General features: G+C 45.8%; 1 protein-coding gene across 7 annotated transcripts in view; it reads right to left on the minus strand.

The window, feature by feature from the left end:
- RNF220 (ring finger protein 220) overlaps positions 1-23158 on the minus strand; it is a 153809-nt gene that overhangs the window by 28038 nt on the left and 102613 nt on the right. For 4 of the 7 annotated variants that reach the window (XM_065740022.1, XM_065740039.1, XM_065740030.1 and 1 more), the window contains 4 exons: positions 22191-22286; positions 18855-18897; positions 12151-12272; positions 10996-11128 (listed from right to left, as the gene is read on the minus strand). In XM_065740022.1, the coding sequence (XP_065596094.1) occupies positions 10996-11128; positions 12151-12272; positions 18855-18897; positions 22191-22286 (394 nt within the window). Of the gene's footprint in view, positions 1-10995; positions 11129-12150; positions 12273-18854; positions 18898-19071; positions 19258-22190; positions 22287-23158 lie in introns of those variants that run through there. The other 3 variants (XM_065740048.1, XM_065740066.1, XM_065740077.1) reach the window with 2 other exon arrangements.

Below are 23158 nucleotides of genomic sequence, written 5' to 3' on the forward strand. Positions count from 1 at the left end.
TTACAGATTAAACCAAAGCACAAACTCTCTTCTATCTTGTTGAAGAATTTTTTTTGTTCTCGCTGTGCATTTGGCAGGAGGCAACCACTCGTCATGTGCTGCCAGCCCCGACACAATTAGCCTCCCGTTGCTAAAGCACCACAATACTCTGACAGTCTTAATCCCTGCTGCCTCCTTAAGGTCCAGACAAACAGGAGCGAGCAGGCAGGTCAGGCGCTGGGGCCATTAAGCAGAGAAAAAACAAAGTTACAGCTCTGTCTCCAATCCCCATTGCTCTTGCAGCCAGGTGCTCTGACAAGCAATTCCAACACTGGTATTGAGTGGCACCTCTATAAACCCTGTGACAGTTTGGGAGACAAACTCCCCCATCAATCAGAGCGCACCTATCAAGATCACTTACCTAGAGCGCCTGCTGCCCTCCGGCACTGTGTACACAGCTTTGCTTGGGCAGGCCTTGGAGCAGTCCACCCGAGCTCTGATTCAAGTCAGGTTCTGAAAATTTTAGGTGCTCTACAGAAGCAAAAATGTTTCCAAAATACAGAGGCCGAGCTCTGAAAAGCAGGGCATACTCACATGCCTCTTCACCACCGCCAGGCTGCAGGCACTGACAGGCTATAGGAATCAGCTGAGCTTGAAGGAGATAGGAAAACACTTCCCACTTCCTTCCACATAGAAATTAATAATGGCTGGCGATAAATCTCATCAGAAATCCTTTTCTTCCCCTTTTAAGTTTTCAGAGCACTTTGTTTTCCCCTAAGCTGTCCCCTATGTCTAAGCATTCCCCCTGACCTCTGTACCACTCCTCAGATCGCAGCTCCTTTGTGCAGTCCCCCCGATGACAGGTCATCTTAACATATCTTTGCCAAATGGCAGCTCTAGCTCAGACAGAGAATCATTAACATGATATATATAAGCAGATTCGCAGAATAGAGTGGATAAAAGGGCCTCACACTCAAGTCCCTCCTTCTCTCCATCACGTTCGGTGGCAGATGGTCACAGTGACAACATATGCTGCTTCAGGTGTTGGCACTGCTGTCTCTCATGCTCACATGGAGACTGGCAGTCTTGGGAGCAGAAAGGTGGGACATGAAGACCGGTGCAGACCCAGATCTCTCAGCCAAATTTCATCAGCACAGCAGGGGAAACACAAGCCCACTGTGCTCCTCAGCTCCTACCTGGGCAGAACAGTCAATAAATGCACAGAGAACAGCTGGTTCCCAACACCATCCCCTCAAAGAATACGAAGGAACAAGATTAAAGCGTCAGTGGTAGTATCAGTTGTACTGCCATTGTGAGAACAGCTACTAGATGCTGCTCAGGCTCAAGATTAAACTCACAGGAATAACTTGGGCTCGGCTCCCAGGAAAGAAAGGTTCATATCAGTATCGGTAACGCACAAAATTCTGGATTTACAGAAAAATTTCTTTAAGCGGGTCTAAATCGAAATCCATCTCAGCATGCAGCTCTACTGGGGCCTGTACTGGCTGGGAAGAGGCATTCATTTTGCTCGCAGGTAATTTGCACATGTTCAGGAAAGAGAAAAAGTCTCCCATAAATCTCAGAACTGCAGCCCTTGCTAATTACACTCCTTGCAGTAACCCCTTTCTGCACAACCTTCCCTTCCAGCACGTTCACTCTATTTTCTTAACGAAATGTCACTCGTTGGCTTCTTGCAGAGTAAAAACAATGAGGGCAATAAAAGTAGTTTATGCAGACACACGGCCAGGCCTCACACACACTTCCCAAGAATGGCTCTAAACCGGGTTTATTTCATCAGCTGCTGAAGTATCCCAAACTAGCAGTAAGAGGACAAGATGGCACGGATGCTGTTTTGTTTTAAAAGGCATTTGGGAAGAAAGAAAAAGCCATCAGGGGTTCTCGAAAGCAAGAGCAAGGTGGAGAATGAGGCCAATCTCAACCCTTCTCCACATTCATAACACTCCCCCAGCCATATTTTTGGGCAGTCAAATCGTTTCCCCATCTTTCCTAACACAAACAGGGATAGAACAGTTCTTCAAGTGACTTTCACAGCCTGTTGCAGGAAAAATGACATTTGGAAGCCATGAAAAGCTGCTCGCAGGACAAGGGTTTCATTTCTCAGGAGCGAGATCCATTTCAAGCAAAACGATGATTTACCTGAAGAACTGACACCCGCCTGTGTCATTACAGCGTACACCTGAAATAGCAGATGCATCAATTGGAGGCCGTCTGTTAGCTCCCACGGCGGCATGAACGAGCTGCCAGAGAGCTGACAGCTCAGCAGCATCACGGATGCTTAGAGCAGTTTTTGCTAACAGATCAGAGGAACAGCTGCCTTTAAAGAAAGGGCCATATAATTTTATGACCATTAACATCATTTTGCGGCAGCGTGCTGAACAAAGGGCAGGCAAGCTCCACTGTAAGGGTAAGAGCCAGCTGCTGTGAGGCTTGGGGAAGAGGCACCGGGGAGCTGCCCAGGGGCAGGTTTCTTCTATACCTCCCAGGTATCAGATTGTGGCTATAAATGGGGATGCAAAGATCTGATCTTGGTGTGGCACCTCCTGCAAAGCCGCCTCCCCGAGCACTGCACCAGCACGAATCTCGAAGGTGAGAACAATCTCACGTCGATCTCAAAGGCTGCTCTTCAAAACCCTCTGCTGAAGCACAAAAGCGGCAGCAACAGCCACAGCCTTTGCAGCCACTCGTTTTTCAAAGCCGGAGGAAGGTGGATCTGAAAGCTTTTGTTCCCCCGGGGAGAGGGTGGAAACAAACAAAAAAGGAAGAGGGAGAATTAAAGTAATCTTGAATCGCTAAGCAGATTCACATCGCCGGATCAATAAGCACCACTGACAGGGATCACAGGAATGTCGCAACTTTGCCAATAATACAGCAGCACGGCAGAGCTCGCGGGATGACTTTTCTAAGGCAGCCAAGCATGAAGCAGCACCCTGGCTTACAGCAGGCCCTGCCAGCTCAGTGCAGTTTGCTTCAAATAACGATGAGCATAGAGATTCCACTTGTCAGGGAAAGATGGGGAAAAAAAAACAGAATTTCACAGGCCGAGCCCACGCGCTCTTCCCCCAAACTAATTCTTTTCTAGGCTGGAAAGAAGAAAGAAAAATCAGTGTTAATTTAATCAATTGATCAGCCTATTGATCGGAAAACTGGAGCTGCTAGTTAGCCATGTGCTGCAATGCCCTCAACTCTGAAACCACAAAACACACCATCGATTTCTTCACTTCCAGCTCCAAAGCAAGAAATAAAGCTGTGCTTTCAACGGGGAAGCAACTTTCTAGGATGCGAGCAAACGAGTGCAACTGGCCAGGAAACAGGGCCCGCCGCACCCCGCGAGCTCCAAACTGAAATTAGTTACAGATGCAGTCACGGTGTCTTGTGTAAACTCTATCGATTGGGTGGCTGACAGTCTTCGGAGCCTCCATGCTAGGACAATCAATCCGGCTGCAGTGTCACCTGCCACTTTGCTGAACAGTTGACAATGCAATTATCCAGTGTGGAGGCAGGGAGTTGGCGTGTGTCAAACGCAGTTAGCCACTTTCCGGGCACTACTCGATAATGCGTTTCACCACCAAGTGCAAGAAGCGACATGCGGAGACAGGAGCTGTTTAAAGCCATTGAGACCCGTGCTCCTTTTTCCTTTAGAAAAATCTCACTGCCCCTGACTTAACAACTGTATTCTGAAATGCTATTAAAATCATGTCAATCAGCTGTGCCGTGCTCAGGGCTGAAGTTTGACCTGAGCCTCCCAGAAGAAGGTGGCAGTTCTGGCAAAACTGCAGATGCTTGGAGAAAAAACATAAAAATTATCAAATGACTGTCTTCAAGCCTAGGACTTTCAAACTGAAGCAGACAGACCACTAGAAAAATGGTTTGGAGAGAGCAGCTAAGCAAGATCAGAGATGGGACTGGAAGGTCTTACACTACATGTCTGAAACCTAGGAAAATTGAAGTTTAAGGGGATGCTGTCAACTTGAAATCCAGTCAATTTCAAGAAATGGAGTAGTTTCAGGTGCTCTACCTGCTCCCTTACTCCCCCTGCCAATTTTCAGGGGTTTACAACTGCTTTTTCTGTTTTATTTTTAATTAATTTTTTTCTCCTTCCTCTGTCACTGGGTGACAGACATCCCTTCCCCCCACCCCCAAGTGTTATACATAATGTCAAATGGAGAGAATTCCCCTTCTTCCCACAGCAACTCTGGTCAGGATGACTGTTGCTGTTACATAAATCAAACAGCAAGAGAATTTAGTTGATTGTGCTCCTCTCAGCTAATGCATTCTGGCAGTTTGAGCACAAAAATTAGGTTCTCAGATTTTTTTTTTTTGCATGTGTTAAAGTTAATGAAAATGTAGTTTCAACAATCACGACTTTTACTGTCTACAAGCACTGATTTCTTTTTTCTCTTTTTCTTAATGTGATTCTTACTTTGCTGATTCCTATTAATCACACTGTTTCAAAATGATGAAACCAATTGCTTGAAGCATTATGTGAACTTTAAGCACATACAATGTTGAGCAATGCTTACTTGGTGGTTCATGATGGTTTTCATATGTAAGGTAGGAATTTTTAGCTCAAGTATTACCTTTACAGAGAAGTATTTCCTCTCAAAGGAGAGATGCCAATGTGAAGAAATGCTTGGGCTGCTCCACCAAACAAGTACAAAGTGCTGTCCTTCAGGAATGAGGAGATTACCAGGATTACCACCATTTTACAGTAGGGCTGAGGTAAGGCATACAAGTGTTCTGGGACCGAGCAGCCCTCTAAAGAGAGGTTAAGGCATAAAATAAGCACTCAAGAAATGTTAGATTTATACATCTCACCCACTTCAAAGTTTACAACAGGTAGAAATAATCAGCAGAAGGTAGAAAGCCAAACACAGAAAAGCAAAAGTGACAACAAGGAGGGAGTGGGAAGGACATCCAGTTGTGCAGATGCAGTATTGCATCAACCTTACGGACTAAGCCGTGAAGAAAGCTGCTACTGGAAATGTGACAGAGAAAGGCAACGAACTGTGTTCTTGCTAAGTGGGAGGAAGATTAAGAATTTCATTATGGCAGAGACTCCCCATACTCTCACCACAGACTCCTCTGCATCCAAGGTGAAGTCTGCTTTAGCCTGACAGGACAAAATGAATGAATTCTGACTCATCCCATAGAAATGGGGAAGATGATTCTGGTTACTCAATCATCTTTTCAAAAAGGCCTAAGTATGCCAGTGATATTTTATTTCCTACATGGTCTCGTAGGAGAAGCCGCACTTTCAGCTCAAATTCCTTTGCTGAATTTGAGTATATCAGTTTATACCCTCTTACTGGTATGACCCTAAATGCCACATGAAGCTCATCACGTAGAAAAATGAAAAACTCCCCCCATTTACAGAGGCTTTCCTGCATGCCCCATTATATCTTATCTCAGAAAGAGGGCATATCTGGCTACTAAGGGGGTTCTAGCTGTTTCAAGCTCCACTCCCACTTTCTTTATATCATTAATGTTAATTAGAGAAATTGTTTCCTCATGCTTCAGTTTCCCTGCAGTTGTAAGAAACAGGTAGCACTTTGTTGAAAGAGTTTGATGATCATTACATTGCACCGAGCAGCACAGCGGAGTTTTCTTCTTCTATTTGGAGCTTTCAGCCCCGGCAGTTACCAGACAAAGGTCACTGTACTCACCAAAACTTTCTGCTGTGGCAGGAAAACTGAAGAGCATCTACTTATATTCTGAGGACAGGACTTTACACTTGTGAATGTGCTTCTAACATTACAGATCTTTAGAAAGAAAATAAATAAAGGAACGTAACTATTGTCATAGAGCTTTCTTGGACAACTAACCTATGGATGAAGAAAGCCAGTCTACACCATTTGCTGCTCAAACCAATGAACATCTGATTCTGTGGAGATAAAGCTGGCTGTGGGACTGCAGCCATCTGCTGTAAACTTTCACACATTTTAATACAGTCTCACTTTCTATGCAGCTGCATACAACATGAGATTCAATGCAAATGGGTATCCTGGGATAACTACAGTTGGTTACAGCTTATAAAGCCTTACCAAGTCTCTCTTCTTATGCATTAACTGATGCTCTGCTTTTCTCTTACTAAAGACACTAATGAATGGACAACAAGCCCTTTGCTAGCCTGGGAAGGGAGCAGCATGGAGATGGACTAGATGACCTCAGAGGTCTTTTCCAAACTTAATGATTCTGTGAGAGAGAAGCTTGAGTCAAGCAATCCCCAGTTCATCTTTGGAAGCATTCACAGTCCATCAGTTGGATCGTTGTCATCATGTCCATCTTTCTTAGAAGGCATCCTTCCCTGAAAATTGCCTGTTTACCATTAACACTTTCCAAGTCTTTCTCTCTTCCCTGTTATTTTCAAGGAAACTGACCTGCGGAGGAAACCCCCCATAACAGCGGTGACTACCTTGCTTCCATGTCCAGAGGAAAGCTTTGCCCTGTGAAGATGGAAGAGAGGAGGATGGTGCCGGTGGAGAGAAGTTGGCTACAATTCTTCAATCTTTTCATATCTAAAGAGGACAGCAATCTCTGCTCTATCAGGCCGCACGGTTCGTGCTTTAAATGGTACTTGCTGCTAGCTTGCGTTCCCTGTCGCTGTCTCCCTCCCTTTGAAGCAGACTGGACAGCTTCCTCAAGCTGGCGTTATCACTCCCTCTAACCACTCTTGGCAGGCAATCTAATTCCCCCTGAAAAGGTCACCGCCATTTTAACTGCCTTTCAATCACATTAAGCACGCTGCCGCTCGTGCTCAGAGCGCTGCGCCTGCAGCTCTCCTGACTGAGGTGCGATCGATAAACTGACATCCCGTCCCCCCGCCAGCCCCAGCCGCTCCCCTCCCGGACAGCCCCTTCCCAGAGCGAGCTGCTGGAGACCGAGTGGGGCGAACCCCTCCTCAAGCACGAGGCAGCAGAAGGCAGCTGCTAACCTGGTGTTTACTCATCTACTTTGTCCCATCTGCTGGGGAACAGAAGGGCGCAAGCATCCCTCGCTCGCAGCCCTACAGAGGCATGACTTCACAGGACAGTTTGTTCAGGCCCTGGCCCAGACACCTCCGAAGCTGTGTTGCAAAGAACAAGCCTCCCTCAAGCTCCCCTCAATGCAATCATTACCGTTATCTCTCCCCCCCGCGCTTTTTTTTCTTTGCAGTTACGAGTTACGTGTTCTACCCATCGATCCCTGTGTAAGACACTGTTTTAAGTCCTCCTGCCTTTTGACTGTGCTAAGCCGTTTAAGAGATGACAGAGGCTTCTATCAGCGCGAAGCCGGTGCGATTCTTTTCAGATAAAGCACTTTTTCCACTCCCCCCCCTCCCTTTTCCTTCTTTCAAGTAAGAGACATACACACAAAAAGAGACAGTGAATCTTTCAAAGAAAAAAAAACCTTTTGAACTTCCCTCAGGAAATCTTTAAAGGGATAACCTTACAGTGTAAACACTGAGGGTAACGTGCATCCATTCCGGAGAGGAACAGAAGAATTGCTACAAACACGTTGAGTGGCAAAAGAAGAAAGCCATCAGAGAAGGAGCCACTTGATGCTTTCACTTGTGAAGCCTCGTTGGCTTCCTAAACAGAGAAACTCATTAGACAAAGATTGCATGAGATAATCCCCTGTAACAAAGACCATCAGAGAGGGATGATCCAGGGACACGGGGACAGATGGTTCAGGAACTTCAAAAGAAATTTCAGTCTTGTGACAGTTCTGAGATAGGGAAATATTTTATTAATACATCTGTATGGCTTTACATTTTGAAGTAAGAGCTTGATTAAAATAGCAGTAGGCATTTCATGCTGGTAGCCTTCTGCACTCATCTCCAGCAAAAGAAAAAAACCTCTCCAGCTATGAATTCCTGCTTCGATCAGGACCTCTGCTGAAACAAAACCATTCCAAATCCTATCTTATTGCCAATCATCTTCATTTACACCCTGCGTGGATCCACTTTTGGGTAAGCACATAAACCAATAGCAGACAATGCTTTGGGAAGCCAGGAGGACCACTAGAAGTACTAAATAACTCCTGACTGAGTGCCTTCACCAAACGCTTAAGAGACAGCATTCTAACCTCAGCACTTCTCACTCAGTAGCAAGTAGGAACACAACCAATCTCCTTTTATTTCCAACTGCTATGTCAAGTATGCTGAGCAACGGCAGGCAAGAAGGAGTACTTCAGCTCTGCTGGACTCAACCAGGGATTTATAGCTGCAACACCAACACAGAAAACAAAGAATTTCTACCTCCTAAGACAGCCCCTCGGGTGAGAGGAGCAAGTCTTCCCTACAACAGCTTTGGGAGCAAGAAAGCTTCATCCTGGAAACCATACGAGTGAGACTTTCAGCTTGTGATTGCTTTCAATTATTAGACTATCTTCCAGAAAATCTGAGCAGGGCTGTTACTGTCCCTGACTTGATTTCATGAAAAAAAAAAATAGTAATTCCCAGCCTTCCTGTCACCTGAAAACCTCAAAAGATCTTTCAGCAAAGCTTTCCAGACCTTGAGAGGTACATAAAACATGCCCATTAACCAAAGACTATAAAATTAAGCAGCTAGGAACCTGGGCTAAGTTTGAGCTGCTTCTGTAATGCTGCCCGTGGTCTGAGCCGACTCATGCAAGACATGCTGGCCACAGAAGCCTGTTCCACTCACCACCCAGCTGTGACATCTCCTCCCAGCAACACACCATTAAAACCAAAATTGATGAGACACATGGATGCCTACTCTCCCCTCTGGTTTTATGTATTTCCCCATGTCAACTCTTTAGATGTCCCTGACATCCCTGCAGCCTGGCAAAGGCTGTCTGGCATTATAAAAGGCCTTTGATTTCCACATGGCTGCTACTTTTCAGCAAAGGGAACAGAGCCAAACATGAAGCCTCGGGTGACAAGGGTTAACAAGGGCCTTGCCAACTCCAGACAAAGCAGGTTTAAACACTGGAGAGCATCTCTAGAACACCATGTTGTGCTTCAAGGCTGTACAATAGGGACTCTGTCCCTAGAACAAGGGAAGAACCAACACTGGCAGAGAATGGAAAAGGACAGTCAGCTTAGCTTTACCAGGGAGAGCACAAAGCAGGTGTGACCAACAAAGGCCAGAGAAAATAGAAGAATCACTAAAGGGAGAATGGGAAAGCGTAACTTACTTAAAAAGAAATTCAGATAACTAGGGGAGCTTTCCAGCTTTGCTTTGGCTTCCCACTTCTTATGGATGTTTCTTGCATAGAGTAGGCAGGTACCCTGCAGGTATCATCTAGCCATCCCAAAACATTATGCATAAAGTTGGCGTTAAGAAGTATCCTGCTTACAGAATAGCATCCGGCACCAAGAGCAGGAGTCTAAATCAAATGTCCTTCCCATCAGGGCAATTAAAGAGGGTTTACCCATGCTCACCTCTTTATGTTTTCTAATACTTCATTGGATCTGTAAGCATAACTGAACACAGTTGACAGCATCATGAAGATCTCAGTAAGGAAATTAGAGACAGAACCCATAATTCTCAATGGCATCAAGGCTGTTTCTGTACACCAAATTCAAGAGATTTGCATGCAGCCAACTAGCAGAGAAGGTTGCGGCCACGACTGTTGCTACAATCTCTCTAATCTCTGGTGGTGGAGGAAAGACCACAGTGCTTCAGCCAAAGAAAGTGGAAGATTGCTCTTTCCTCAAAAACTCAGCTGTTTGGTCCGCACGAATACACTCTGTACATGCACGTTGTGTCAGAAATTAATAGCTCATCTCATCAGAACTAGTAGAGACAAAGGCACGCAGACATCCCATGCTTCCCTGCTACTGATTGGAATAACTGTACTACAGAAAAGCCTAACACCTCGCATGGTCTCATCAGACCACCACCCATATAATTCAACTCTCCATGCAGGAAATAAGTAACAAAAACGAAGGCCATAGAAACCGAAAGCGAACAACATGAGCTTTGATGGATAGCCTTTAAAATCTACACAAGCTGCTCCTTCACCTCTGTGCTCCTGATACCTGCTCTAATACGATTTAATTTCAGAGGACGTTAAGAGCAGATCAGGAGTGCCAGGTTGCCACTGAGCACACGACTGGCTTTTAAGACCAAGTCCCTTACTTAGCAGTCTTTCCCCTTGAGATATTTTAAATTAAAATCCAAGCTGATATGGGAAGAGATTACAACCCACCTTCTTCATCGAACAGAGGGAGCCAGCATTCCTCCCCTCATTAGGCATGCACTACGTGGGCTGCTTGTGAGACTCTCCTTAGTGCCAGAGGTTTGTGCCAAAGAACAGTTTAGTAAATCCTCCTCCTTGAGGCCAAAAGGCTGAGTGTAAGAGAGGGGCCAGGTTTCTAGCTAAAATTACATTCACCAATAAAGCTCATGAGAGGTCAAATTTTGCCATAACTCACTCTCTCCTCAGTAACTGATTTCCCCGTCACTGGGGAAGGAGCAGAAGAAGGAGGAAAAATAAAATGTGTTTGTCTGGGAGCCCTAAGGGCTTGCAGTGCCGGAGGTGCAGAGCAGATTTCTGGATTCTCATTTATCAACCTTAAAAGGGATGGAGTGATAAATGCACAACCGGGCCTTTAATATTTTATGCAGGTGCTAAAGCGACTTAGCTGTCACCTTCAATACATCACCAGAGGCTGATGCACCAGCTTTCGTCACTCCAGGCTGGGAATTTTTACAATTTCATTTCTGTTTCCCTCTCTTCACATATTTCCATGTACATCTTACTATATGTAACATATAAGAACCTATTTTCCCCAAATGATCTCCCCATTCTACCCATTCCCCTCTTCAGCCACACTGAGCAAGAAATAGCGCCCTGCTTTTGCTCATGACTGGCACAATTTTTTAATCTTATTGCTCCAGAGGGGCAGAAAGCAGAAAGTGCTTTACACTCGTGCAGAGGGTTAAGGTCCCATTCTTTGTGAAAGAACTTCCAGGTCCCTCCCTTTAACAAGCAACAGTCAACTACCATAGCAAAATGATTTACAAGGGACACAAAACATTGGCACACCTCGAAATCCTCCCTCCAGGAGAGTAGTGGCCCGTATCCTCTTCTGCCCACACCACTCGTATTCTTCAAAGCGGTTGCCATTCTCATTCTCGATGTCCACGGAGTCATCCTCGGTCATGCATGAACCTTCTCTCTGCACAGGGTAAAGCAGGGACAGAGCATTGAGATGCATGGAATAGCAATACAGGGTTAACAACTCAGGGTGAGATAGTGAAGGAAAACTGGGCTGTTCCCAAGGTAGCATTTGCTCCCTTCCCCATTCCCAGCGATCTGCGTTCAGAAGTAAATGGGAACTAAGAAGAACACGACAACCTTAAGGTCAAAAGAAGTGGCATGGGGTCATCACTTTTGCACAAGCAAAATTCAGCTCTGGTTCCTGTGACACTACTGTGCAGTTCAATATGCGTTCCCCTACTTGGGATGCAGTGTCCCTACTTATCATGTAAACAACAGATTCCTTTGATCCCCAGCACAGAGACACTCCCAGGCTTCAGGAACTGACAAGGAATGCTCTGCTTGAGCATTACTGAGGCACACTGATCAAAAGACATCTGTCTTCACACCATGCACTTCTGGAGTCGACAAGAATGAATGCATTTTCATCTATGCTATGGACTTTCCCTGCAAAACAAGCACAGAAAGCCCTATGGCAATTCTCTCACCCCTGGAACTTGTTCCTCCTTATTCCTTGCTGTCTTTGGGAAAAACAGCAAGAGAACAGCTCTACTTAAACACAATTTATGGAGTAAGGTGGTCACGAAACATTTACAAGTGCCATCCTGTTACAAAAGAACCCAACAAAAATAATTCCAATGCTGCCACCATTCAGAAAGAACTCTTCTTGCTGTGCTACACAGGAAGCATACAGCGCTATAAAAGGCTTCACGCACTCAATAGCTCTACTCTTACTGTCTACAGCTCACACTTCAGCAATAGCAAAAGAGTGCAGGAAATAAAAAGAGTCTCTAATGCAGGACAGGAGAAAATCCAGAAGAATCCACCTTGCAGGACAAAGGAAGTGACTACAGATCTCAGGGAGATATAGTTAGCATTGCCTGCAAGCTCAACAGTGTTAGTGTTTGCCCCATGTTAGGTGAGACAAAGCTGGGAACAGGGAGAAGGGAATGGCAGCTGGCGATCCTGCTGCACCTCTACCTTTGCCAGGCATTGTTCCACATGCCTACTCATCTCCTCCTCGGATCCTGACAGAGGTCGGTTGCAGAGGGGACATACCTGCCCTTCGTCTTGCTTCCTCCGTTTCATTTTTCCAATCCGAGCTGCATGGACAAAGCAAGGAAAGAAAAAAAAAAAAAGAAAGAAAAAGGAAGACATGTCAAGTTTGTAGATCCATCCACTCCCTACTCAGAAACTTGCTCTGACCACAGAAAGCCACTGCAGTGCCCAAAAAGCCTCAGACAAATTATGTAAGACAGCCACTTTCAGGAGAGTTTCCTGCACGCCCTAAATAATTCCTTCCCAAACTGTCACAAACAGATCTAAGTAGCAGGTAGCATTTATGGAAAGATCCTTGCTGTGAAAAACACAGCACCTACCCTAGATAACTTCTGTCACTCCCTGTTATTTTGATTTCACTCTTCTAATATACAGAGAGTCCACCTTCTCGAGGGCACGCTCTGGGAAGCAAGCATGTTAGGAATCATGCTGATTGGAAAAAGCAGCCGAGGTAGCCTGTTGCCTAATATGATCTCTGGTTAATTTGAGCCATCGTTTAATGTGATCAAAACATCTGGAACCAAATCATTTGCATTAAATAGAACTTCTGTCCTTTATTATGATGGCTTTAGGCAGGTATTACTGAATAACTCAATCACTGGCTGCAGGAAAGTTCCTATTTAATTAATATGGAAGGTCAAAACTCTGAATGAGAGACAAGGAAAAGCCCAAGGAAAGCCCATGTGGTAATGAGAGATGACACCACCAAAACGCTGCATTAGCCAGAAATCATTCCTGACATGGTGAGTGCTGCAGCATGCTCTCAAAGCCTTTCTCCTGGAACCCTGAGAGATAGCAGCTCCCTGCAGCCCGAGACAATGAGAAAGGTGCTGGACTGCCAGCACCACACCAGGGCACAGGAAAGTTTGGGTCAGCTGCCTCTTACAGTGCATCAGATTCGTGCATTCACAACACCACATGATTTATGAAGTTGGAGCTGAACACAACACCACTGCCTTGAAACAGGGCTTTCTCGTTGGCTTCCCTGGACACAAGAATCTCTGGGTTTGGGTATGCTTTTCCCACAGCCCAGAATTAGGAATATTCACCCTCCCATACACTGATGTTCCAGAATTGGGAAGGCTTCTTATTATCCCTAGCATTGCTTTTCCTCACTGAAAGCAAGCAGATTTGGCAAAAAGATCCCAATTCAAAACAAACCATGTTCCTGGCATCATGAAAAGGATTCTTAAAAGTACAATTCTCCTACAATAAGAGACTACTCCAACCAAAGCAGGAGTGTTTTAGAGACCTGGCACTTTGAACAATAGCAGCTCTCTTGAGTAAATGCACACTGCTTTCATCTGGTGCTGGAGTTTCACAGTCCGTATTTTGGTATTTCTAGTTGGATGTTTTGCTAGCTTCCCTTCTATTTTGTCTGTTTAAACCAGTTATTTTACCTGCGCTATCAGCTTTTACTCCAGAAGTAAACTGTATGACTTCCAGTCATTACAAAAGCAAACAATAATCACCAAGTGTTATTTCAGATTTCAGAGCACCGAAAGGAATTACACTCCACTTCTAAATAAAACACTGTCCCCCTAAAGTCTTCTGGTTTTAGTCCCTGCCTGGAAGCCCCCTAACCACCCTTCTTCAAGCGTGCACAGCCCTACATACAGCCAGAGGTAGTATATAAGAATGTAGTTTATAATATATATATAAGAATGTAGTTTATAATATATATATAAGAATGTAGTTTATAATATATATATAAGAATGTAGTTTATAATATATATATAAGAATGTAGTTTATAATATATATATAAGAATGTAGTTTATAATATATATATAAGAATGTAGTTTATAATATATATATAAGAATGTAGTTTATAATATATATATAAGAATGTAGTTTATAATATATATATAAGAATGTAGTTTAACTACATTCTTACTGGTTTGTAATTCAGTGCATGAGAGCTTCCTGAAGTTCTGGGCTATTGAGGACTTACATCCCCTAGCACAGCTCCTTTCTCTGTGTTTCAGATGCTCCTCTTTGCATTGCCAGCTCTGCAGAACCAGCACCAAAGAGGAGAGCAGGCCAGAAACAGACTTGATCATACTGATTTATCCTGGTGACAGAGACCCGTCCCTGCTTTTAAATAGGGAAATGGAGGGAAGCAACATTAAAATATTCTGTCAGGACTCAGCAGGAAGCTCCTTGGTGCAACAGTCCTCGTAGCTCCAGTGTCACAAGCAAAAAAGCCACTGGACGGAAGAGGTGTTGAAACCAAATCCCCTGCCATTTTCATTCTGTGGTCATTAGTGGTGCCCACAGAGGCCCGGTGTGCCCCTGGCTGACAGCAGAAAACCAAAAGGACTACTGCAGCCTTGAAAGCCCGTCCCGAGCCACGTTTTCCATACCCGACACGCAGCCCTGCCATCACTTCCAATCAGCAGGGCAGGGACAGAATGGCCCCAAAGGCAGGGGGGGTGATTGTGGTGCTGTCCCGAAGGGGAACCGCTCAAAAGAACACGCAAGTGAGACCACAGGATTCTTAATTAGTGTTGATAGATGCGATCATTTCTAATTAGCTCACTAATCCCTCTCCCCCACACTCCTGTCGCAGGAGCTTGGGAGAAGGGAAAAAAAAAAAAAAGCGATTTCCTCTTGTAATTCAGTAAGATAAAAAACAGGCAGCAGCAGTCTAGGCTTCCAAATGTCTGCTGCCTTTCCATAGGAGGGCAGAGAGGGAGCCAGGCCACCCTCCACAGGTGGAAGGGACTGAGTGTCTTTCTCACAGCTCTTCCTACCTAGGCTTAAGAATAATTAATGCTTACGGATGAGGTTATGCTCTGGCCCAGAAAAATTTCCTGGAAGGAAAGCTAATGGGTTTTAGTTTTCACTGCCACACTTCCCAGTAAACAGAAAACCACCCTCAGGATGGGGCTGTCTAATTGCACCTAGAGTGCTCTTACTGTGCATCCAGCAGTGGACACTACACAAACCTCTCCTGCAGCATCCAAGGAGATGATTAAGTTACTCGCAATATCTCTTATGATTCCCTCCACCAGTTTGAGTGGTCCCCTGAGTCCCATGCAGACATCATTAGCAGCTCCTGCAATGGCAGGCCAATCAAATTAAATGGAAACATTTTGGTCTCCTTTCCAGTGAAAATCATCTAGCTTTGTCCCTCCCCCACCCATCACCAGCTACTGGAGGACGTGGTGTGCTGGTGGTACATTGAGTGCAGCAACAAACCACGTGTGATCTTCTCCACACAGAGAGGCAGGCTCAGTGTCAGCACCCATGCAGGAACTGGTTTCTCTGCCTTCCCCAGCAGTTGCAAAGGGATCTTTCTAAGAACCTATTCTGCAGCTTTACTGAGAATGTCAACTGTGCAAATACCCCTAAATGTGAATCAGATATTCAAGCACAAGAGGTAGCACCTGCTCTCTACAAATCTACTACAAGAGTCTTGAGGAGTGTTTACACTTTGTTGGACTCATCACAAACAGCTTCTGAGGCTGATCAATTTGTCCAAGAGCATCTGATCCAAGGGAACAAAGGCTGCATTGGCAGAGTATAAAAAGCCACCTCAAGAACAAGCTAAAGCAGGAAAACAGATGGTCAAGAATAAATCTGTTTCAGACCTTATGTACAATTTGCTGCTCATCTGCCTGAGAGAGAACATTAAGGGCCAAATTCACAGAAGGGTCTCAATGACACATTAATTTTCAGCAACCTTCCATCTGACACTATTTTCCAAGGGTGGCACACACTTAACCTGCTGAATCCATGCTCCAATACACTAATGCATAACTTTGTGCCTCTAAGCAGACCTGCAGTGTTAAATTTCTTCAGCATCAATTTACAGAAATGGCTTCAAGTTTTCAGCAGAACTGGAAAAAAAGGCAACAGAACAAAATGCCTTCTTTATCACATAAGTTCATCAGGAATCAGCACCTCATACACCTGGGTTCACAAGGACACAACCCCTGCAAAGTGAGTTTAGCACACGTAAAAGGTGCTGGATTAACTCACTGAGGCTGACAGAGAACTTCAGATACAAACACTTGACCAAGCATCTTACAGACAGAAAGTTAATCTGCTGCTCCAGAGCTTACAAATGCATTTACCTTACGTACAGTTCAAGGTAAGTTAAAGGTTTGACTTACAGAATCAGAATTCAGTTTATGTGAACCACGTAAGGTCATATTCATAATGCATCCAGGCCAACGGTGGCTCATAGAAGATATCCCTTTCTCTACCTTCTCTTTCATTAGCTCTTGCTCTGTCTCAAGTGACCACAGTGGGATGAAACACATCTGGGAGATCTGACAGCCCACTCAGGCACAAAAAGCCAGGGCAGCTGAGATCTGAGTCAGAGACTGTGTGGGAGAACAGCAAACACTGCAGGTCCCATTTTATGCAGGGAGTTTCCAAAGTGATCCTGAAGCTCAGCTGGTAAGAAACCTTACAGAGACAACAAGACGAATAAGTAACACCAATACTGAGAAGTACCTTTAGAATATAAAGAAAAGCCTATTTCACTTGTTTCTGTTAACAGAACTTTGCATTTTCTATATGCTATGCGTCAATACGAACGTTAAACAGAAAGCCAGATGTCTTGGACAAGTCCTACACGTTTTTTGTCCATGCAAACTGACAGTGAAAAGGAAATCATTCTCACAGAGCAAGGTATAAAATCATGTGATTGACAAAAAGCTCATTAAAACACAAGATGTAGATAAATAAGTTTTTCTTCCCCAAGTGCTCAAGTGTTCTCCATCTGGAACAGTACTGGTTAACTAACTATTTCACAGTAACATGGTGGAGTTTACGAATACAAGTTACATTGGTACAAACAAGAGTGGAAGAGCAAATGAGAAAGCAAGCAGAATTCAGTGGTTGTGAGTACTGACAGCAGCTGAATACCCTGCCCAGACACCCAGCTGGACACTCATGTAACTGCAAAGGACTGAGCCAGGCATCACTACTGCTATTATTACTATTCTGAGAACAGTAATTATCAAGATTCATAAAAAGATGAGGTGAGGAGGAACCAACTCTAATCCATCTTGAGCAAAGCATTTCAGCTAAAATTTCTGCTCCCCAGATTCTGGACATAGTCCTGCTAAGGTGCACAACAGAACAACCAGAGTTATAAGTGTATTATTTAAATTAATCAAATGCCCTCACCTGGATTACGACTGTTAGTTTTACTCACTATTACCCCTAAAAAGAATAGAAGGTTCAGCAAGAGCAGTGCAAATGCTATGCAGAACTAGCCGCCTCTTGTCATATGATAAGTCCCTTCAGTTCACAAAAACATCCCATAGCAGGGCCCAAGAGCAGTTCCCAGACTTTAGTGTATACTGACTGTGCTGCAGTCCTGATTCAGGCTAAAGTCAAAAGCAGAAAGCACCGCTGAGCTGGTTCAGCAGAGCACGCTGTCACCGAGAGCTTTCATTCATCCTAGAGGACTCCACAATGCCAAGAACCTCACAAGCCTGGCTCAGACTTTTCTTTCTTTTTTTTTTTTTAAACAAAATTATTGGCCAGAAAAAAAAGGTAGAAGGTGTGAGCTTAGACTGAACTATCCAAAAATGATAAAGAAACAGTTTGACATCACTGACTCCAGAGACCTTTGTCACACAAAACAAGTCACTGCAGAGTAACACCTGTGTTTGAGTCATCTGAAGTTGTGTCAGGAAAGGGGACTGCCTGCAAACAGGCAGCTCACTGCGCTCACCTAGCAGTGCAGATGTGAGCACACATGCCAACAATTATGTGACATTGATACAAGGCAACTCATCTCTTTGTTGTATGACTTGACAGACCTTCAAGAGCTTCTGGCCCTCAGGGTGCATATTTGAAAGCCTCCAAGCCACCTCTGAATTTGGTTCAATATTTCTTATCAAAGACACTGGGGCAGTAACTTGATAAAACTTCCAATTTGTTTAAGACCATACAAGACATAGTACTTCAAACACAAGCAAACTATTTCAGTATTAGTATACTCTAAAGCTTTTTGTTATTTGGTTAAGATAGTTAGCTTTTTTTTTTTAACTAAGCTGCATCAGAATGACATCATCCACGTTGTCCTACATGACCACAGCAGGAAGCTCAATATTAACATGCCTCCTGGCAGCCTGAGCAACTGCGTGGTGTCTGAGTGCTACAGTTTAGGTCATATATAGGCCATACAAAGTCAGATGACCGATCAGCATTACTATTTACACAGTAAGAGAGTGTAAATTCGGAGAAGAGTCTCAGCTAAAGCCCAAATGAAAAAAGAAAGGTTTGGTTTACAAACACAAAGACTTCCTCTAGAAGAAAGTGACCTCTGATTTGATTCCTAAATACTAAAGCACTTTTCACTAGATGTACTCGTCTACTTGCTGTTATCACCACCCAGAAACGCGACCATAATACAGCAGCAACCACATGACTGAGAGTAAAACAACCCAAACACAGCACAACGTGACGTCAGATCCAGCACGCTCAGACTGCTGCTCGGAAAGTTTCCCCAGGACCTGGGCTGTACCGTAGACGTCTGAGCACACACGGAGGCCGCGGGTTCGTTTGTGGGACCCCAGCAGCGGAATCTGGGGCGGGGCCGCTCCGGGAGGAGCAAGGAGGGCAAGCCGGCGGGCGGGAGCAGCGCGGGGCCCGCACTCACCGTTCAGCCGGGTCTGCCGGTTCGCTCGCACCCGCAGGAAGGTCTGCAGAAGGGAGACAAGAGCAGACATGTGTCAACGCCCCAAGCTCGCAGCCGCCGGACGTAAACACCCGCCCCTACCTGATAAACAAGGCCCCGTCCCCCCGCCCCGCGCATCACCGGGACAACGCATCGGCCTCGGGCCCGCCCCTCCCCCCGGCCCAACTCCAGCACCCACCTCTTCCCGGCCCCCGCCGCCGGGCCCCCTCCTGCCGCTCTGCATAGCCGCGGGCTGCCGGCGGGGCGACGAGGCGGCGGCCCCGAGGCGGCTCCCCCCGCGCGGCCCGGGATGCGGGCGGATACGGCGCGGCCCGGCAGGCACCGCCGATCAGCCCCCAGCGGCCGCCGCCATGTTGGCCCCGGTCATGTGACCCGCCGCCGAGCGGGTGAAAGTTCACCAGGAAAGCGGCGGGGAGAGGAGAGGAAGTTCCCATGGCAACCGACAGGCGGCAGCAAGGTTCGGCGAACCCCGGCCAATCAGAGCTCAGCGGCGGCTGGAAGCCGGGGAGGTTTGGCCAATTAGAGAACAGGGGCAAGTGGGACTCCAGAGTGCGTGGCCAATCAGAGATCGGGTGCAAGTAGAACCCAAGCGCAGATGGCCAATCAGAACCCAGGGGCAATTGGCGCCCTGTGTACGTGGTCAGTAAGAGCCTGGCATCCACTGGAATCAAGGGTTCCTTGCCCAATAGGGCTCTGACTTACAAATCAAAGCTGCTGATTTTTGGCTTTCCCCTTTTAATTAATTAAGCTGTCCTTCCGGAGGCACGCTCACCACTGAGGCTTTGGTGGAGGAAGGCAAGCTGTTCCTGGACAAGGATTTTAGGCTTTCATTTATATTTACTTCACGTGTTACTCGGCCTCAAGTATTCTGTGGGCTCAGCTGACCCACACAGGGTGGTCCCCTCCGTGCCTGAAATGTTATCTTTGACCGGTGCCAAATTATTTGTGACTTACTGATGATTTTTCCACTGGGGATACAAAGAAGAGTTGTATCTAAATCTTAACTAAACTGGTTTTATTTTCAGTTGTAGAGCAAGAAAAGCCCTGGCTGACAGGACATACTGTATCTAAGAGTAGAGCCCATCACTGCCCCATGCCACTGCAGCAACTGTCTGTCTCTCCATCTGATCATTGCCCATGTACCAGATTTTGTCAAGAAGGCTTGGCACAGGACAGGCAAGGGAGAGCTATGCCCTGTGTGTTGCCCCACTGCCTCTGCTGCAGCTCCTTCTCAGCGCGGAGAGCAATGCAGGCAGCCCAAGCACTGAGCAAGCCAGTATTCCTGCAGCACTCCCACTCACAAATCTTCTCCCCTAAACGTCCCCGTGGTAAATAAGCATGAGGTCTAAGAAAGCTGAGCCATAGGGATTCTGAAAATGTATACTCCAATTATACCCATCTTAGCATGTTACTAATGCAATGTATATTTGCTATTAGAACACAAAATCCCCACGAGGGGTATTCATAATGCTAGCACACCTCTGCATATGGAAAGCTAAATTTTGCAGCCTTTAAAGTCACTCTGAGAGTCTTCTGCTCTGCTTCCTGAATGTTTCACTTGGAAAGCCAGAAGGACTGAATTCTCATTCATGTTGTGGCTTTATTAAAGATATGCTGAGGCTTTACGCAGCCCTAGCACCCACTCTGAGGTCCCTTTACATTGCCAGAGGAGCATAAAGCAGCCAGCATAGGCATAAATGAAAATCAGGCCCCAGAGGTCTTTTCTCCCTGCAGTGCAGACTTACAACTCCCATTACGCATTTGCATTAAGGGCTGCAACCCTCCATAAAATACACTCACAAACTTAAAACACATTAGAGACTAGCTAGACTCAGCACATAGAGGGGGCTTTTGCTGAGAATATTTGTCCTCAAGTATGACATAATAAAAATTTATAGGTACAGAGGACTGCAAGGGACCGCCAAGTTCACAGGGACTGAAATCTGGAGAGATGGGAAGGGAGGGGTGCTCCTGAACAAAGGGGGTCATTGCAAAAGTCTTTTCCACGCCCTTTTGGAAACAACATTCATTTGCCTTAATAAGCAGGCAGGGAAGAGAGCAGAATTACCTGAATTAAGCATTTATGTATCTTCTGTGGGGCTTGCTTCACTTACTTTGTACCAGGTCTAATACAAGGGTGAAGTGACCGTGATATGACAGAACATTAGAACTGAAGGCTACCTTTGAGTATGTAGCAAACAATGGAGGACCTGTCCCTTATTTGGTAATATAACCGATAAGTAGGACAGAGGACAGAATAATGAGCAATAAATGCACGGTTTTTGCTGTTATTAATAGGATCTATCTTCCAGAGCACATGCTTTAGCTGGCGCTGCTGGGCTAGACTCACAGAATGGTTATCAGCTCTCTTTCTTCTGATCCTAATGTAGACCGGGCAGGTGTGAAGTGGCTGATGCAGAATGGCCTGACCTTGGGCACAGTTTGTCACTGTGAGAGACACTGGGCCATGGATATAGGACAGGATATAGGGATAGGATGGCACACAGAGTCGTGGATTTATGCCTGACTGGTACAGCCATAGCCCATCCAGCCTCTCCCCATGGTAGGTAAAGGCATGCTTGGCTCTGTACTGCAGTTATTTTTTCGGTTGCCTTTCAGAGCTTTCTTGAAGGCAGTGGCTGAGCACAGGCTTGCAACCAAACAATGTGGATGTGTCTTGAGCAAAAGTGTGCCACCCTCCCCCCAAACCGCAGACAGATAACCAACAAGCTGAGCTGCAGCCTAGCTGCTGCCTTCTTCTTCCTTTCTTGCTGTGTCTCTGAGCTTTTACTCAGGGACCTGCTACTTCTCTGAGCAGACAATGGCATATATATATATATATATATATATATATATATATTTTTTTTTTTTATAACCTACAGGGTTATAAAACTTGGTGGCATGGTTCTGCCAAAATTTGGGTGGGAATCACAAGTCAGTTTGCTGGGCAGCAGTACACCAGTGAAATGGAGAGTTTTGGCCTGCTGCAGGCTGACATCATCCGCCATTTCCAAAAAACACTTATCTGAAAGTTTCACAGAGGCACAAAGTAAGTAATGACAAACACAGCTGTGGCAACAGCAGAGATGATGAGCAGAAGCCTCGACAAAGATTTAAAGCTGTGATTGAAAGCCAGCACTGGGAGGACTCTGCAGACAAAAGCATGCCTGTGTGGCCATGTGAGGGACAAGGTGCTCTATAGGCTTGGGGCACAAGGAGCTGATGGAGTGCTGTGGGCGCTGGGGCAAGCTGGCTCCCAGCTACAGTGGAGAGCAAGGATGGTGCCTGCCTGCTTACCTGGTATCTGTCTGAGTGATGGATGTCATCTGAGGAGTGGGGTGATGCTGTCGGAGAATCTCCTTCCCGCTTGATTGAGGCCGACAACAAAATTGACTGCGAGAGAAAGGAGAAATTCATGCTGTGAGCATTGCCCAACGTTCTGCCTCTCACAGAGCTGCCCTCAAAGGCACGGGGAGTGATGTGGGCCTGGCCTTGTGCTTCACGTGGAGTGTATCTCCAGCCCTGACAGGGGACGGGCTATTGGGGCTGTGGCCTGCTCCAGCCCAGTGCAAAGACATCAGGCAACAAAGGGACAACTGTCCTTTGGACAGGAATGAGTGATACCATTGGAAGATCTGCTGGCTGAACAGCAAGGTTGAGCTGATGCTCTTTGCAACATCCACTGCCAGTTTTAGAAGCATAGCCCAAAGAGGATGGCCGGGTTGAGTCTGGAGGTGCAATTTAAAGCGATTCAGCTGATGATAACCCCCTCTAATTTGCTTTATCTCCTATCAGCCATCCCCTGCCTCATCTGACAGATGAGCTGTTTGCAGAGCGAGCACAAGCATGCATCTCTGGACCACAGAGGTTGCCCAGCACATGTGGGCAATGAAATGGCCATACCGATGAGTGCTGCTTGATGCGTGCCCATCCTGTACTGGAGAGCATCTTACACGTATAGTATCAAAGCACTGAACAGACATGCACTGCCCTGCAGATGCCAAGGGGGATCCAGGAGAGTCCCCTGGTTAAAAAACCACCCCAGGAATCCACGCAAACCATATGGCAGCACAGCGGTGTGCTGGCATGGAGCAATGCCAGCGTGCACTCATCTGTGCTAAATCTCTCAGCAGCTTTGCATTAAAGCTCTCAGCACCTCAGCAGCACAGCCACCCTTCATTCTGTAATGATGCTATTTATTTTAATAAGTAGCACAGGAAAAAAAAAGGCCTTTTGGAAGGTTAAAAAGATCAGTGATATTTGAG

This window comes from Cyrtonyx montezumae, unplaced genomic scaffold, assembly GCF_038088225.1.
Source record: "Cyrtonyx montezumae isolate F1298 unplaced genomic scaffold, pur_monq_1.0 scaffold_1, whole genome shotgun sequence".
NCBI classification, from domain to species: Eukaryota; Metazoa; Chordata; class Aves; order Galliformes; family Odontophoridae; genus Cyrtonyx; species Cyrtonyx montezumae.